This window comes from Zeugodacus cucurbitae, chromosome 6 (assembly GCF_028554725.1).
Source record: "Zeugodacus cucurbitae isolate PBARC_wt_2022May chromosome 6, idZeuCucr1.2, whole genome shotgun sequence".
Taxonomy (NCBI): domain Eukaryota; kingdom Metazoa; phylum Arthropoda; class Insecta; order Diptera; family Tephritidae; genus Zeugodacus; species Zeugodacus cucurbitae.
In genome coordinates this window covers 5,965,087-5,983,599 of record NC_071671.1, presented here as the reverse complement: position 1 = coordinate 5,983,599, position 18,513 = coordinate 5,965,087, and the positions used below count along the sequence as shown (strand labels likewise).

Sequence of the window (18,513 nt, the reverse complement as noted above, 5' to 3'; positions counted from 1 at the left end):
TAGATTCTTGGGTATTTCCGAATTCTGAGAAACCCAAACAAATAGCATGAGCTCTACTTATCGTTGACGAATCATATAGATATTTGTCATGTTATAGGTATAGCAAATCTATTTATTTATTATTAGCTTGAGTAGAATGTTGCTCACGTTAGAAAATCTGTATCGGTCTATACGAGGGGTGTCCAAAAAATAACGGGAATTTTGGTTTTTTTTGAAAAAATATATATACATTCATTCGTCTGCATTAATGTTGTCGCTTTCAAAATAGTTCCCATTCTATTTTATGCGTATATCAACATAATAAGAATAATAAAAAGAATTCCCAATTGGATATTTTAAAATTCCGGTTATTTTTTTAACATACCTCGTACGTACAATTGTATTATAATAATAATACGTACTTGCCGTTACATACAGGGTGATCTTCTGCTGACTTTTCAGAATCACTTCTTTTTAGCCCCTGAATGTTGTCCGTGTTCTTATCTAGGCTCTTCGTGGATCTTGGTAATCCATTACTATACTATATACTATATTCTATGATCCGTAAGTAGACAAACGTGGCCTGAGTGGAATAAGAGCCGTACATGTCGCTTATTGAAATTTAAGAGGAGTGACACAAGAACCCAGGGGTTTAGTGCAGGTCGCCTCTGAGTGGTGCACCCTGGGTAACGCTAAATGACCTGCGGCCTTCACGGTCTTACCAACCCCCCCTTTGATTGACGACCTTAGGCACGAATTCGGACAACGAGTAGGAACACCTTTTATGAATTGGTTGAACCCTGGGCTGGTGGGTGCGGCATTTTGTCACCTGAGTATGATGTGGTGACACACATCAGAAATGGCTGGCGGGTTAATGTCGCAACCGCCTCCGTCCCGTTAAAACCATGGCAGGCCTCGGAGTACGTCCCCCCGTCACCATTCAGTTGGTGTGGTAGGTGTTGGTTGAGAAGACTCCCTCTTTACGCTGGTCGGCTCTGAGCCTCATAAGGGAGTGCGTCCACCCTCGCCTTGGCCTCGTTTACGAGATAACCTTGGGACCATCAAAGGCGACTACCTCTCGGGGGGTGGTGGTTTCCCTTTGGGAAACAGCCTTACAACCTAACATGACACAAGAACCCTTGTAGGGGTGTTAACGGGACACTGTCTGATTGGTAGACACGCCAGCAGACTGGGGTTACCTTTTAATGATTACTGCAGAAGCTGCCAAGAAGAGGAGGAGGAGGAAACGATTACACACCTTCTATGTGGATGGCTAGGCTCTGTATAGGAAAAGAATCGCAACTATTGGACGCGGTTTTCTCGATGATGTGGGCGAAGTTGCTCATATCAAATTGTGTGAACTTTTTCACGTTATTAAGACCACAGGGTGGTTCAAAGACTCTATAGTGTGAGGGATCAAAGTCCCAGTGGTTGCACAATGGGCCTCCCAAAGGCCTAGGTGCGTCGTTTAACAACCACTTAACCTAACCTAACCTATATTCTATGCTATACTATTCTATACAAGAATTATTGAACAGATCTTGCTTTAAATGATATATATATGTGTATATACAGCTTCCCAAACTACTTGTTGAACATAATTTCAGAGAACCATCATCATCATCACAACCCTCCCTCCATTCACTGCGCTTTAATCTCACGCTTCAAAGAACACTTTGTTGGTTGTTAGTTGATGAAGACAGACGTTGAATGCGTTGAGTAGTCAGCAATTTACCGCACATTTCCACAACCATTGTTTTTGTGTTTGGTGTGTCTTTATTGTTTGCATTTCGTTTACTATGCTTTCTTAATTTTGTGCGGCTTTTACTACTTTTTTGTTATTGTATTCTTTGTTTTTAATAATAGCAGGTTTTTGTTTTTTCTTACTTTCATTGTTTTCGCATATTTCCTTTCCATCCTCTTTACATTACCAAAGTGTCGTAATTTTTCCCCTGACAGTCCGTTATTGCCGCCGCTAGACGGTAATCATTACTTTGTTGAGAGTCAAGAGACAATTTGACGCCAGTCTATTGAAAGACAATGTCACTTGAGGTTTCGATTTTACGCAGCAATAAATAGCTCTCGACTGTGATTGTATTGTAATTTGGAATAATGAGAATGGGTAGATTGGGGGTTTACTTCGGAATATTATTAAAGGGAGTGTTTAAAATGATATTTATTAAGTGTGTGGAATGTATTAAATCGGTGAAAAAAACTATATATGTATATATGTAGATATCTTAGCTTGAAGTCCGATATTCTGGCTAAGATCCCTAATTATATCTGAAACTGGTATAATGGAACTTTGAGTAAGATTTTTGTAAGTGTACTCGATAGATCCAGAAAGCTTTAGGATAATTTTTATAATTTAGTTCATAAATACACATATTTACCTTCAAGTAGAGAAAGGAAGAAACTGTAGTCATACAGTATATATAGGTTTCTTATAGGCTTTATTCGGTATATTTGTAAGATTCATGGAAATTTTCCGGATTAATTACGTACTTCGGATTTTAAAATTCCAAATTGTTCAAAAGTCCATTTGTCAAACAAACATAAAGGGAACCTTAAAGGACCGTCGGCATACGAGAAATCACTGAAAGGACCAAAGGCTATTTCAAAAATCGAGTTTGAGAACTGTTTCGAAGATCAAAAGAAGCGCTGCCATAAATTGATAATACCGTATTGGGACTATTTTGAAGGTGATAACATTAATGTGGACGAATGACTAAATATTAAAAAAAGTACCGTTATTTTTTAACATGTCTCGTGATCCTTATCTAACAAAAATATATATAGGCATATTGGAAGGGTATAACAGTTTCAAAATTATAATTATTTCTGAAATTGATGTAGCAGATTTTTGGTTTCTGTAAGTACACCCGTTAGATTTTTGAGAGAATACTCTGATAATTTCGACCGAAAGAGTCAGTTTCATTCCGAAATTGCCACCCGGAAAATGAGGTTTTGCAGGTTTTTAATGAGATACATATATGTATTCTCAAACAAAGGAAGAAAGAAGTTATATTTATCTAGTATAGCTTCCTGATAAGTTCTATTCCGCAGAGGGTTTTCATTAAGAGCTAAGAGATCTCAGGAATTTGTATGAAATAATTTGCTGAAGTCTCAAAAAATTTCTCAGGTTCGGGATTACCTCTTCATTATTTGTTTCAAGTGAAGATTCATTTGAGTTCTGAGAACACGAAAAATTCGCTAGGGGCCAAATCTGGAGTACGCGATTGGTTTGGAAGCAAGTCTAAGCCTGATTCATTTGATTTTGTCTCATCTTCGTTGATTTGTGAAATGGTAATTTGTCTAGATTTCTGTGTTTTTTACTCTTGAAATAAATTATATTGTGTTTCAATGCCACCACGTTCCTAATTTAATATAATTATTGCGCATGTCTTTGAAAATTGATGTGACTCCTAAAATAATTATTTTTTCAATAATAATATAATAATGAAGTTCATAACACATTTATTTTTTTATATAAAAAAACCATAACAAACCTAACCTCAAGGTTCACTGCAGCAAAATACAACAAAAATGTTCGTTTATTGTTTTAAATTCGAATTAAATCATGTTTGTGCAGTAAAAGCACATGACCAAAGCTGCGCTGTCTCTCGCTGCTTGTTTATTATGTGGTAGAAACTGTCAAGCAGCTCAGCTTGAAACAAATCAACTCAACAGAACGAAATAAATGAATTGGTATTGACTTCAGCCAGCGCGAATGAGCAGCGGAAAAGCCATACATACACAGTTAGACTGAGTTTCCGCGCGCTCGCTTACGCTCTCTTTCTCCCTCTCTCTTTGTCACATAAGCATGCATGACGCTCATTCACTTAACGGAAAATGAGAATTGAATTTAATGCGCTTTAGCGCGCGCACTCATACGCCATGAAGGACGATGGCCAGCACAGGGGGTGTCAGTGGCTACAGAAATTTCTTCATATAAGCGGAAATTGAAATGCTATCTGCTTTGGTCTATGTTGAGTTTTCTTGCGCTGAGTGCATGGAAAAGAAATTCGATTTGACAACTTGGTTTGGTGAAATCGAGCGCGAGTCGCTGCAAGAAGTTGAGCGGAAAAGCAGTTGAGCGCCAGAGCAGTACAGTGACAACCGTGGTAGTAGCAGCAGCAGCAGCAAAAGCAGTAGAACTTTATATATGGACACGTACTAGCGCTATTATATATAGTAGGCGCTGCTATTTTTGTTGCTTTTTTTGTGTGCTGTTCGGTGTTTCTCGACCTAACGGTTATGTATAATATACGACAAATTATGCAATATACCTTTTGCTGGCGAAAAAATCATTAATTGGTAATACGTTTTTGGAAAATCTCAAACCAAAATATTGCAGAAAAATCGTTTGTAAAATTTTTGGCTAGAAAAGTGTGTGTGTATAAGAGGTGTGTGAAAAGTGGTGAAAATGCTTTGGCAACGATAAGCAGTCGAAAAAAAATCGAATTTCACAGCACTCGTTTGGCCTTCGTCGCATTGAAGGCGAGTGAAAACGCGTAATACTGATAGCAAGTGCAAGAAATTTAAGAAAAGAAATTGAAAAGTGTTGAATTTAAAATAAAAAATAATTTTAAAGTCTCGAGTGTAATATATTTTAAAGAAATATTTAAGCATATTCAAATGAAAGCAGACTTTTCTTCAACATAATCAAGCAGTCAGTTGGCATAGGGCGAGTGAGTATACATACAAACAGCACACACACGGACACATCAGAGGGACACACAGTATGTGCGCTGCTACCTTGAATGTGAGCATTAAGTTGACAGTTGCAGGAAGGTGGTTAAAAGCGTAGAATACAAAAAAAAAAAAATCACTAAGAAAGCAATAACAAGAACAAGCACAAGTATGCATGGTGATAATTTTAAGTATGAGATTTGAGATTGGATAAAGCTGACTGTAGACAAATAAAAAGTAGCGATGATGATGATGATGATGCAAACACAATAACAACAAGTGTATGAGCAGAAAGAATGGTAGTAGAAAAGGAAATGGGTAGAAATTGTTGTAGAAAAAGAAATGGTTGGAATGTGTAGTGATTTCACGTATTTTCAACATAAAAATCGAAGAAAGATGAATAAATTAAAATAGAATAAAATATTACAGCAACAATATAATTTTTTTAATTATAAATATTATTATATTAAATATTTGTTTTCTTAATTTACAATTCTTTCCAATAACAAGGATAAACATTATATGAATTCTTAATGGCAAAGACGAGCATATGTATGTGTGTGTGAGAGCGCAAATACTGTGCAACGTGTGGTCTGGTACATATTCAATATTGCCAATATTATATAAAAATCACAAGTATCGTAGGCGCACGTAGCTGCCTATCTTCATACAAACACATATAAGGTGTGTTCAAAAAATAACGGGAATTTTTTTTTTTTTTAATATTTATACATTCGTCTCCATCTTCTCGTCTTCCAAATAGTCCCCATTTGATACTATGCACTATGCCAGCGCTTTTTCCAATCGTCAAAACACTTATAAAACGATTTTTGGTACAGACTTAGGCTCTTTCAGCGATTTCTTATATGCATTTTAAACGCCCTTTAAGGTTCGGTTTATTTGTGGAAATTATTTGGAGGGTATCGTTTCTGCATTGTTTTTGGCCAATACTTCACGAAAAAGCAACGAAGCTTTTAAAAAACGAAAATTGCTGAACTCTTAAAAACACGTCAGACAGACAAAGTAGGCAATGATACGGCTGACATTTTTTTCAATATAATAAAAAATAAAAGTAGAAAAATAAAAAATGACAAATGGCCTTTTGGATAATTGGAAATTTAAAAATTCCCGTTATTTTTTGAACAGACCTCGTTTATATAGAATATTGCTCTACATATTTCTATGTATTTGTTGGTATGTATAGGTATCTATCCACCTATTTGTACGTCTCAAGTGCTTACTAAAGTTTTGCGTGCGCTTCTTTTTGGTATTTTTGGCATAAATTCACTGGTAGTTATAGAAATATTGCTTTGTGGCAGACTAAAAGCACGTGTGCAGTGAATTTGGTTGTTTAGTAAATAAAATAAAAGTCAAAAGAAGGAGTTTTGGGGTTATTTTTGTTGCTATTTATAAGCTCCTGAATATATAAGGCGTATCATTTCTTAACATTTTTGACTTTTTATTAGAGTATATATTAGGCTTTCGACGTTTTCTTTCGCCTCAGCCGCACTTTTCTTGGAATTAAAAAAGAAAAGCAAAATTTCCCGCAAGTGTCGAGAATTCGACTCAAAAAGTGACATTTTCAGTTGAGAATAAGTTTGGGATGCAAACAGTTTTCTACAAATATTTTGTTGGGTTAATGTTGACACAAATGTCCAAAATCGATATAAAACGATTTAATCGAGTTAATCGACCAGTCCTTGACCCTAGAGACATCTATTGGAAAACGGCGGAAGCAAAACCATTTCTCGTTGCAGGAAACGCTAATTAGTGCAAAAAAGTATTATATATTAAAAAAGTATTACTAAGATACTCATGAAAAATATGAAATAAAGTATCCCTGAATTTCAATATATATTTCAAAATAATTAAAATATATTTGTTCGAAAGTATATGTAAATAAGATTTCTATAAATTATTTTCAAAGAGTAATTGAAGCCTTTTGGTCTAAAATCCGTTGATAACCTATAGAATATTAATAATATGTATATCTATTTAAATTGGATACCAAGAAAAATAAAAATTATTTGTTGTGAAAATTTTTCTAAAAAAAATATCCTAAAAAACTTTTATGTACAATATTTTTATTTTTTTTATTTAAATATATATATTTGTATATCTTTGCAGTTTGACATCAAAAAAATATCAGCTTATCACCCTAGAAAGTAAAAAATCCATTTTTATACCTTTTATTAAATGTTGCCCACGCAAGACTCACTACACTCTCCAATAGCTAGAAAAAAATATTCTAAAAATTGTATAAATACTAGCGTACGAGTGACATGAATCCAAGCGAATACATAAAATTTCCAATAAGTGCATAATTGCAGCATAAAAAGCATAAAAACGCGATAACAAAACAAAGAGCAGTGTAATAAGCCAGCAAACAGAGCATAGCATTAGCCATACATGGCGTATGAGTAATATATTGTGGGCAACAGTGAAGATTAAATGGCAAAGTGCACATACGCCAGGGCGCACAGGCGACATATGTACATATATACACATTTGTATATTTAAATATATGTATATATATTCAATGCTTTCATTATGAAGGCACATACCTATTTGCCATTTGCGTGCGACCTTACACATGCAAATGTATATAATTATATATCTATATATTTATATATGTATCGCAGCTCAAAGCCAATGCTAGCGTATGTATGTATGTTTGTATGTAGGCAAATGTAAAATGCGCAATGACATAGAAAAATGTTAAATGGCGACACTGACACTCAACTGAAATATGATATTGAGTGCTAAACACAGTGCAGAGGTTAAATAGTATATAAATTAAAGGAAAATAAATAAAAAATACGTCGAGGGAAAAAAGTGGAAGGCAAAAGTAAAAATGTAAAAAAAAGTAAATGTCAGTTGATTGTAGTTCAAGTGCTGCGTTTACAATAAAATTAGAAAACTTGAAAAAAATGATGAATGTTAATGATTTTGAACTCTGAGCTATATATTTCATGAGGTGCGATTTTAAGTAGTGATATGTGAGTGAAAGTGAGTGTTTTAGTATTAAAATATAACTGGAGAGTAATTTAAAAGTTATATTTAATATATAACTGCAGGGTATATACTAAAGAGATTTATCAAGACTCGATCACAGAGCAGCAATGTTCTTTTTAGTTCGCCATATTGCTTTAAGACCTTGAAAAAAATATACATACGAGGTGTGTTCAAAAAATAACGGGAATTTTAAAATTTCTTTTATTTTTTTATTATGGTGATATATATGCCCCCGAAGTACGATAAAAATGTCAGCTATATTCATTGCTCACTTTGTCAATAGCAGCCGCTAAGATTAGAATGAACAAATATATTTTTCAAAAATCGAAGATTACCGTTATTTTATGAACACATATCGTATGCATATGTTCTACAAGTGCTTGCTCTACGCTTATTTATTTTCTTCTTCTTCTTTTCACTCAACCTTAAGGCTAATCTCTCAATTTTTAGCGACTTTTTTCTAACAACCTCTTACTATTCCTCATACTTCGAAGTTATTTTCGTCACTTCCCACCATCTATGTCACTTTCTTATTTAATATTTTGTCGGCGTCAATCATTTTGCTGTATAATGAGTGAATGTGCTATAAATTACTGACAACTTGAAGAGCTGTTCAATTTGAAGTGAAAAAGAAATGCGCAACACCAAACAAAAAAAAAAAGAAAAAATATTTCTATGATGAAATCTCTTATTCCCTGTCTACAATGAGCCATAAGCCATAAATTGCAAAAATATAATTACATAAATAAATGCCGTGTGTGAATTGCCATGTGAGATAAGCAAATATTCTTTGCATGCCAAAGTGTGCGCCAACACGTCAACGTCTACTGCTTTTGAAGCAAACTCAAGTTAAATTTAATAACTCGTAGTTAAGTAAACACTCTATAATTCGAAATATAATGTATGATTTGAAGCATACCAATAGGCGCCCACGCTGAATAGAAATACTCGTCACACAGTGACACAGATAGGATATTACGCTTTAAGAGGCATAAATATGCACTCGAATGTGTTGTTATTTGAAATATAGTGAGAGTGACTGAAAATGAAAAGTTAGAGAGAGGGAAAGAGTGAGAAAGAGAGACATTAAGAGGCAGATGTTTGACATTTTCAAATGATTTCCGAGATTTTTGAGTAACATTAGCTATTGTTGTTATTGAAAAATAAGTCAATTGAAGATGAGAAGTGGGTTATTACCATTATGAAAAACGTTTTGTGATCTTATGTAGTTATTTAAGGAAATGTTAAAGGAAATTGCAATACAAGAGAACCCCGATAGCTAGTGGATGATTTTATATTATTCTCTTTTATTCTTTTCAGATTATAGAACCAATTTGTTGGGAACAATGAGTTCATATATGGTTCTTAAAAGAAGTCAACAAATTAAGATAGTTCAACGCTAACGATTCAACGGAATATCTCAAAACTCGAGTGTAGAGAAATATAATTAAGTAACTGAAGCCAGCTTGAAAGCAATAAAGAGAAAAAAATATTGAAACATTGTTCTACGCAAGGTAAAATAAAATTGAATCCTCTATAAAGAAGCGCAACTAGGCTTACCTCGATCCGAGGCTTTAATAATACAGACAGTAAAGATAGTGAGTTATCTATAAATCTCTAAATAAACATGGCACAGTACGGTGGTGGCGCACCAAATCCCTTCGGTGCTGGTGGCGGCGGTGGTGGCTATGAACAACAGCCAAGCTATGGTGGCGGTTATGGACAACAGATGGGCGGTTACGATCAAACAGGTGGTGGTTATGATCAAAGCGGTGCAGGTTACGACCAAACTGGCGGTTATGGTAATCAGGGTGGTGCCGCTTACGGTGGTGGTATGCCGAATGCAGGTGGAGTGCCACAACAACCCTATGGTATGGCGGCACGTCCACGTGTCGATGTGGAGGCTACGGGTGAGGTGGATCCAACGCTGTAAGTTCAATAATTTTTATGAGATATTTTTTTTAATAACTAAAGCTTTACTAATAGCTATCCTGAAGCTAAAGAGTCAACGCACAAAATACGCGGCCACGCTGATATTATTGAAATGCTTTTTGGGCCCACCGAACACGAGCTCATACCGGTGAAGGCTTTCTATTTCTTCTTCTTCGCCGCTTTCGGTTCGCTCTTTCCACTAATGGGTGTCTACTTCAAACAGATGGGCATGAATCCTGGGCAGTGTGGTATATTGATTGGTATGCGTCCATTTGTGGAGTTTCTGTCGGCACCCTTTTGGGGGTCCTATGCGGATCGGTACGTACATTTAACTGTGTGGTTATCGTAACAGATAATTAATGTTATATCTTTTTGCATTTCCAGCTGCCGTCAGGGCAAGAAATTGTTGCTGGCCTCACTCGCCTGTTGGGTCCTATTTACAATACCTTTGAGCTTCATCAAGCCGGAGGCCGTGAATTGCATCGAACGTAAGAATGAAACCGATTTCGTATTGACTTTGACACGCACCAAACGTGACCTCTCCGCATATGATATGAGCGACATGAACAAGGATGAAGTGGAGAGTTTCCATTCTCAAGCAGCTTTACATGACGCACTGACAATGCCAGCAAGTGAGGCCATGCAGGAATCGCATAGGAGGTGAGTGCGCGGATAGAGTAGATGGTTCAAGGAATATAATGACCAACCTAATCTTCGCTTTCCTATATATTTTCGTGTGGTCCATAAAAAATCAATCAATAATATCTTTATCTTCCTGTAGACGCAAACGTTCGTTGATACCACGCATTGACGCCGGCATCTCGCCCATACACATCAACTTCGTCAGCAATTACGACGACAAAACGCATCGTGACTATGTTAGCCCTATATTCTCGTCAATGGTCTATCGCACGCCAGACATACAAAAAGCTTTCTTCCTGCTCTTACTCGTCATACTTATTGGTGAATTCTTCAGCGCTCCCGCCATTACGCTCGCTGACTCTGCTGTCATAACACTGCTCGGCGACGATGCCGATAAATACGGGCATCAGCGTATGTTCGGCTCACTCGGTTGGGGTATTTCTATGTTCGTTGTCGGTATTGTGCTTGATCATTCGACTCGGTTCTCACATCATCCCTGCGGTGCAGGGCATATGGAGAAGAACTACAACATCTGTTTTGCCATATTTTCGATATTGATGACTTGCGCTATCGTTTCGGCATCAAAAATCACTTTCAAATATGACCCAATCGATATTGAACAGCCCGCTGAGAATCCAGATGCCACAGCTAATAAACAAGCCGAGGATGAGAGCATGGCTGAGTTGGCAGCACAACTGAATTTACCCACGCTGGCGATGGGTAGCGGCTCGGCGGTGGTGGGCAAGGCACCACAGGCCGCTGTAGGCGCACAGTCGACCATGTTTGCACAAACCACTAAGGAAATGCCCGAATGGCTGACTGTGTTGACACATTTTAAGGATATGAAGACTATTTCGTTTCTATTCGTCGCTTGGTTTATGGGTTTCGGTATTGGTTTGATATTTACCTTCCTCTTTTGGCATCTACAAGATTACGGTGGTACTCCAACACTTTTCGGTGTTGCCTCCGTGATTAATCACGTCTCTGAGATCTTCGCTTACTTCTACAGCTTCCGTTTTATCGCACAAATCGGTCACATAAAGGTGTTGTGCTTGGGTTTAATCGGCAATGTGGTGCGATTTTTGTACATCTCATATGCGACCAATCCGTGGATGGTGTTACCCTTCGAACTGATGCAGGGCATTACACATGCCGCCGTCTGGGCCGCTTCCTGCTCGTATATCGCGCACTGCACACCCAAACATCTGCGAGCTTCAGCACAGGGCGTTCTTCAGGGTATACATCATGGTTTGGGACGCGGTTGCGGCGCGATTATTGGTGGTATGTTCGTTACATACTACGGCACTACGAAAACATTCCGTGGTTATGGGCTGGCTTGCCTCGTCGTACTGGGTGTTTTCATCTTCGTGAACTTCTATCGCAAGGATCAGGGCTTTATCTCCGACTTGCCAGCAACGGAGGATCCCCGTCAGGTATGATTGTATCTTCTCAGCAATTTCATAGTGTGCTATATGAACTCTTTACATTACAGGTAGCGGAAGAGACCTCACATCTAGCGCCACATGGTGTGCCAAGTAATCCCATACCGCGTGCGCTCTCCAATGCACGTCTGAATGAAATGAATCCAAATGGTAGCACTGGCAATAGCTACGGCACCTATCAGACTTCGGGCGGTAATCTTGATATACCTGGCGCAAATCCACACAATCCCTTCGCGCAATAAATTGGTTAAAATGAAATTGAGAAAAAACGGGAATGTAATTGTATGGTCGAAAGTGTCAGATTGGAGGCGTGAAAAGTGGGTATTTTTAGCTGATTTTGCATTTACATATGTCTGCATATATATGTTTTTTTGGTTATGAGTTTCATGAACAGTTTTCAACCGATCTATTTGTATAGTTTATAAATACGTAAGTATATTGGTAGAGAAATATTGTTAATAAATCTAAACGTATTATTAATAAGGTACAATAGTTATAGTGGGGAGCGCATATTTGATTTGTAATCTAAAGTAATTGAATACTTAATTATTATAACAACTTTGAGTACAATTTATTTCTAATTAAAGTTATTACTATTATTCAATATATTCGTTTGTTGCATAGATTACCATTACAACATTACAACGTTACTTATAATTACTCTTGGTATTATTCGTAATTATGTAATGTCGTTACTCAACAATTTTTTGTAATAATTGGATTTGGTAATTACATTATCAGTACCAATATCATAAGGATTACAATGCAGACGATAGCGATTCAAAAAGAATTTTGTAAAATATTTAAATGTTTTATTAAAATTTAATTATTTGTAATTCAATACCATTACCATTACAACCATTACCACTAAAATACTGTTACAGTTAATTTATTATATTTTAATTGTTCTATTATTTTACAATATATTTCCAATATATTTATTTTTATGCTAACCAATATCTTAAAAAAAAATAAAGTATTGTTTGTTTGGTAATCATTACCATTACTTTTTGGAAAATATAGTAATCATTACCATTACTTTTTGTATAATTTATTTCCAATATATTTATTTTTATGCTAACCAATATCTTTAAAAAAATAAAGTATTGTTAGTTTGGTAATCATTACCATTACTTTTTGGAAAATATAGTAATCATTACCATTACTTTTTGTATAATTTACAAAATTTACGCTCTCTGCTATTTCTCAAGTGTTACATATATAATATAACTGTCTTTTCGTTACATTGTTAGTTAATTAAGTGATGAGCGAAATCGCAACACAAAAATAGTTGTATTATATTTACTAGTAAATTTTACATTTCCTTATAAAAAAGTTAGTCAAATACAATTCTAGATGTGTTTATTCTAATTACAACTTTATTGAACTGTTCAGAAATATATTAAATATGAAAAACTATACAATTTAGATAAGAAATGAGTTAAACGAAAAATACTACATAGACGAAAAGTAAGATATTTATACAATTAAAGGAAATATTATAAAAAAGAAAAAAGTATAAACAAGCAAAAAGAAGAAGCATAAACAGCAAACACTAAAAAACATTAAACAATAAAATATAAAATTGTATAACTAAATAAAAAGAGAACGCAAACATGGTAATGAAAAACAATCAACTTGAATGTGCAGCAATACAATAGCAAAAATAAAACAGCTCAGTGTAGAATTTGTAACGAATAGCGAGTAAAGAGAAAATATGAAAAAAATATATATAAATACAAACAAATATGAAGTTGTAAAGGGAAATGTGAAAGTGCATAGGAAAATATAAAACAGTAAACATATCTTGGTGGGCGGCCTGTATTAGCAAAGAAAAGTATTATATATATTTTTGTTTTATGTAATGCAAAATTTATTAAATATAAATTATTATTGAAATTATTTACAGCGCTTTATGGCAGCAATTTTTTATTAATTTCCCATGCAACTCTCTAAGAGTTGGTATCATCTTTTGCACACACCTAGAGCTACAAATAAATGCTAAAATATATATATTTTTCAATACACAGAAGTAGCTTAGCAGCAGTTAAAGTTATACTATATACATATTTGCACATAAGTACATGTTGGCATATACATACTCGTAATATATAAATAGAGAGCATTACATTAATATCAATACAAGTACATTAGTGTGAGTGCAACAAAAAGTAACGGTAGAGTAGTGCAGCTAAAGAATTAATGAAAAGTGAAGAAATCTCACTCGGACTCAAAAAGGAATTGCTAATACTTACACCATTACATCTCTGAATTGTTTGAGTAATTACATATAAATACTCCATTCATCTATGAATTACTTTAGTAATTACTAATAAATACTTCATTATATCTACGAATTACTTGAGTATTTACTTATAAATACCCCATTACATCTATGAATTACTTGAGTAATGCAATAATAAAAATTATTTAAATTTATTTTATTAAACAATAAATTGTGGCAACAGAGTGAAGAATATATATTTTGTTGCAATACAACTCAGGAATTGATAAACATTTAAAGAATATATTCATTAACAGTTTAGATTAATTAAAAAAAATAGTCGATTACTTTTATTTAAATAGTTTAATTATTTTAATTATACTTACTTGAAGAGTAATACAATTTATTTTAGTCAATAATTATATTATAATTAGCACAACAGGCGATAAAAGGCTTTTGGAAAAGGTTGTAAGCAAAGCTTTCTCATTTACCAGTGAAAGCTCTGCTGGGATTTCATTTTTATGTGAAAGCTTAACAACGCAAAGTCTAGTTAGGCAGAGTGAAGCAAATTGGATGCAGGTATTTTGTTAAAAAAAGCTAAGGCTAAAAGCTAAAGTACACAATTCACAATGAAAGCTTTGATGGAATGTTATTATTTCTGACACATTATAATAATTTTAATAGGTTTATTGTGAGTTAAAGATACATTTTAAAATAAACAGTAGCTTTCAGCAAGGTTTTAAAAGAGAAATAGTAACAGGAAGTCAATAAAGTCACAATAGACACATCGGGAAAGCTTCGTATATGTAGGTAAACAAAAAATATAAAGCACTGATGTATGTTGTCAAATAATGAATTCAAGATATAATGCAACTAAATGTGCTTTTTAGCTTTTGTGAAATTATGAAAGCTTCACAAAAGCACTCAAAGCGCCTAATATACGTGTAGTGAAAGTCATTATAAACAAAGCTTTAAAAAAACAACTTTTTCAGAGTGAATATAAATAATATATAAATATGTATGTGCCAGCGAAAGAAACTGTAGAAAGCACATGTACTTGTATGCACTAACATCTGTACTTCATTCATGAAAGCTTTAGTTGCTTTTTTCACATCACAATCATATCATTTTAGCAATAAAGTAAATATACAACTATTTTGCAAAAACAAAGTGTTTAAATAAATGTTGAAAACAAATATGTATGTAGCTAAAGAAATGTGTAGGTAAATCATATATAGCTGAGAAAGACAAAGTAAAGTATAACGTTATAGTATTGAATTGGAATAAATATGCTATGCAAGAAAATCAATGAGAAGCAGCAGTAATATACCTAAATGTTGTACCTTGGTAAAAAATACATGAAAATTTATAAATAAATAATTAAATAAATTTAATATTGAAATTAAAGTAAAAAGTCATAAGGATTACGGAAGAAAAATTACTGTTTCATATTTGAAATTAATTTTGAGATCTGTTGGTTTTGGAAAAATTCGTTGAAAATTATCTGGAAATTTTCTTTGATATAATTAGCTGACTTCATAAAATTTTCAAAATTTAATTACTGTTAATTTTCAAGAAGTAAAATATATATGAAAACGACATAAAAATTTAGAATACTTTCAAACGAATGATATTATTGAAATCCGCCTCATTGATCAATCAATCGCTAAGTACATAAGTTATATACAAAAATACACACAGAAAAATTAGAGAAAATACAAAAAATTGTTCAGAACATGCATATATATACACATATACATTAATAAGAGTTAAGAATATAAAGAAATAATTGTGCTGTAACTGTAAATATGGCAAAGCAGATTTATGAGGCAATGCGAAAAGCGTATAGTCGAGGAATCACTGTATTATTTAGTTGCTATGAGACCATTATGAATTGGTTTTTACACTTCGTTATTTGCAGAGAGAAAGGGAGAGAGGGAGATAGAGCGTAGAAGAATGATGTAAGTGAGAGAGAGAGAAAATACATTTGATAAAACGAATGAGAGAGAAGAACAGATATATTGAATAAGAGAGAGAGAGAGTAGAGCACTTACATTAAGTAAAAGAGATCGATCAAACCTGAAAGAGAGTAAGTAAAAGAGAAACTCTGATGTATTTTTATTATAATTTTTTATTAGAAATTTAGTTTTTTTTTGAAGCATATGCTTTTTGATAAATAAAAAAAAATACGAAAAAAATATAATGTACCTAAAAGCTTAAGGAATAAGTAAATATATTGGAATGAACACAAAAAGTATTGAAAAATTAAGCTTATGAACCGAATGATATTACTGATTGTAAACTACAACATATATTAGAAACCAAAACACGTATGTATGTATTAAAATGTCAAAAAAGAATATTGTGGTATTGTAAATAATACTACAGGTTAGGTTATGTGCACGACGTCCACTGAAACTTAGCAAACCAAATCTAATTTTACTTAGTTAAACATTTTAAAACATAAATTTGTATTTCTAGAATATTATTTCCTATATTAAAAAGAATATTTTCAAACATTTCCACACTAGTTAGATACCGTTACCTGCATTTTAGCATAATATGTTAAACAAATATTACGTGAAAATATATAAAAACACTCACTCACAATTGCATAAAACTATAAATAATATATTGTATGTATGAGCATTTCTAACAAAAAATATTTAAAATTGTTAAATGTTTCCAAAAAAAAAAAAGTCGACAACGGCTGATAAATATGCATAAAAAATATACAAATTGACCGAAAGCAAACAAGTATTGTAATAAATATATACACATACATACATACTATAATATATATACATAAATAAATAAAGAAATACATATATATATATATAATATTATTGTAATGTAAACATTAACACAAAAATACTACATACATACATATTTATGACAAGAATTAGCAAATAAAGATAACACACAAGAAACAACAAAATTTAATAATAAAAATTTATTGAGTGAATAAAACATAAAATGCCGAGTTTTGAATTTCGAAAATTACAAGAAATATCCAATTTTTAATTTCCCACTTATTATTTAGCTTAATAAAATTAATTAATTGTTTGAAAAAAAAATGAAAAAATATAAAATTGTTCTAAAGTTCTCAAAAACATTTCTTTAATTTTTTTTCTTATTCTTTTTGTTTTTAGAATTACGAAAATTAATTGAACAAAAAACAATTTAAATTTTTTATTTCTTACTTACCATTGCTTAATAAAATGATTAATTGGTTGAAAAATATCTAAAGACTTTTATTGAAAATTATTGTGTTGGTTTTTTGAGAAATTTTGTTTTATTAGGGGGGTTGATTATTATGTACTTGGCCTGGCTACAATTTGCAAAATACGAGAGAGCGCCTAAGTGTAGGCAATTTTTTAGAAACATCTCATCGCTTTCTTTGTCTCGGTCGGTTTATTTGAATTTCGATAGTTTAAAATTAAACATCTGACTACCTGTTAAAAGAAAGTTTTAATGTGGTTTCATTTTATAAAAGTATTTATTTCTACCGAAAAAAACGCATTTCGAGCTATATCCAACTTTGGTATCTCTCCATTATTCTTAACTTGGATGGTATTAAATTTCGAGTTAGGCAAATATGGAAACGTGGAATTAATGTCAAAACATTACGATTGTTATTGAAAAGGAATTTCACAGTTTAATTTTATACGCTGAAATAATAATTCAGTGTTATCTTGGGATCAAGTTTTTTTAAGTTTAATGTATATAAGATAGATGATAGATGGTAGAGGATGAAACTTAATTAAATCTGATCCGTTGAATACATTTATGTCACTCAGTTACTTTATTTCTTAAATTTTAGATTTTGTATTTCCGAAAAGCTTATCTGAAGGTTCTCATGAATGAGGCCAAAGATAATTTCAAATGTTCAAAAAATAACGGGAATTTTAAAATTTCGCAGGTTTAGATTCTCCAATTGTCCAAATTTTTATTTGTTATTTTTTATTATATTGATATAGATGCCCCTAAAATACGATACAATTTTCAGGGGGATTCATTGCTTACTTTGCCTATAGCAGCCGGTAAGGTTAGATGTGTTTTTACGAGTTTGCCAATTTTCGTTTATTAAAGGCTCACACTTCGTTGCTTTTTCGTAAATTCTTGGCCATAATAATACTGTAACGATGCCTCATCCTCAATTATCACCAAATGTGAGACTCCGTGTGACTTTTTCCTAAGAATACGAGAAATCGCTGAAAGAGTCAAAGGCTGTCCCAAAAATTGAATTGAAGAAGCGTCGGCATAAGTGCATAATACTATTTTCAAGGGCGTCAACATTGTATGTATGTGATTGGCGTTCAACCGTTTAGCCGGTTATAACCGAATTGATGAGAGCGCGCCACTCCTCTCTTTCCTTCGCAGTTCGGCGCCTGTTGGAGATTCCAAGTGTAACCAGGTCGCTCTCCACCTGGTCCCTCCAACGGAGTGGAGGCCTTCCCCTTCCTCGGCTTCCTCCGGCGGGTATTGCATCGAACACTTTCAGAGCTGGAGTGTTTTCGTCCATTCGGACAACATGACCTAGCCAGCGTAGCCGCTGTCTTTTTATTCGCTGAACTATGTCAATGT

At 33.5% G+C, this 18,513-nt stretch overlaps 1 protein-coding gene across 1 annotated transcript; it reads left to right on the top strand.

Annotated features, from left to right (window-relative positions):
- Positions 1–9,009: 9,009 nt before the first annotated feature.
- Mfsd6_5 (major facilitator superfamily domain-containing protein 6) lies at positions 9,010–12,654 on the top strand. The gene is made up of 5 exons (XM_029039043.2): positions 9,010–9,615; positions 9,673–9,936; positions 10,003–10,278; positions 10,400–11,693; positions 11,753–12,654. Exons 1-5 carry the CDS (start codon positions 9,314–9,316, stop codon positions 11,942–11,944), a joined length of 2,328 nt encoding a protein of 775 aa, XP_028894876.2. The 5' UTR covers positions 9,010–9,313; the 3' UTR covers positions 11,945–12,654.
- The last annotated feature ends 5,859 nt before the right edge of the window (positions 12,655–18,513 follow it).

Excerpts from the sequence above, each read along its gene's own strand:
- Mfsd6_5 (XM_029039043.2), top strand. The coding sequence starts at position 9,314 with ATGGCACAGTACGGTGGTGGCGCACCAAATCCCTTCGGTGCTGGTGGC. Across the intron at positions 10,279-10,399 it reads ATGCAGGAATCGCATAGGAG|ACGCAAACGTTCGTTGATAC; the intron begins GTGAGTGCGCGG and ends ATCTTCCTGTAG. Across the intron at positions 11,694-11,752 it reads CAACGGAGGATCCCCGTCAG|GTAGCGGAAGAGACCTCACA; the intron begins GTATGATTGTAT and ends TTTACATTACAG.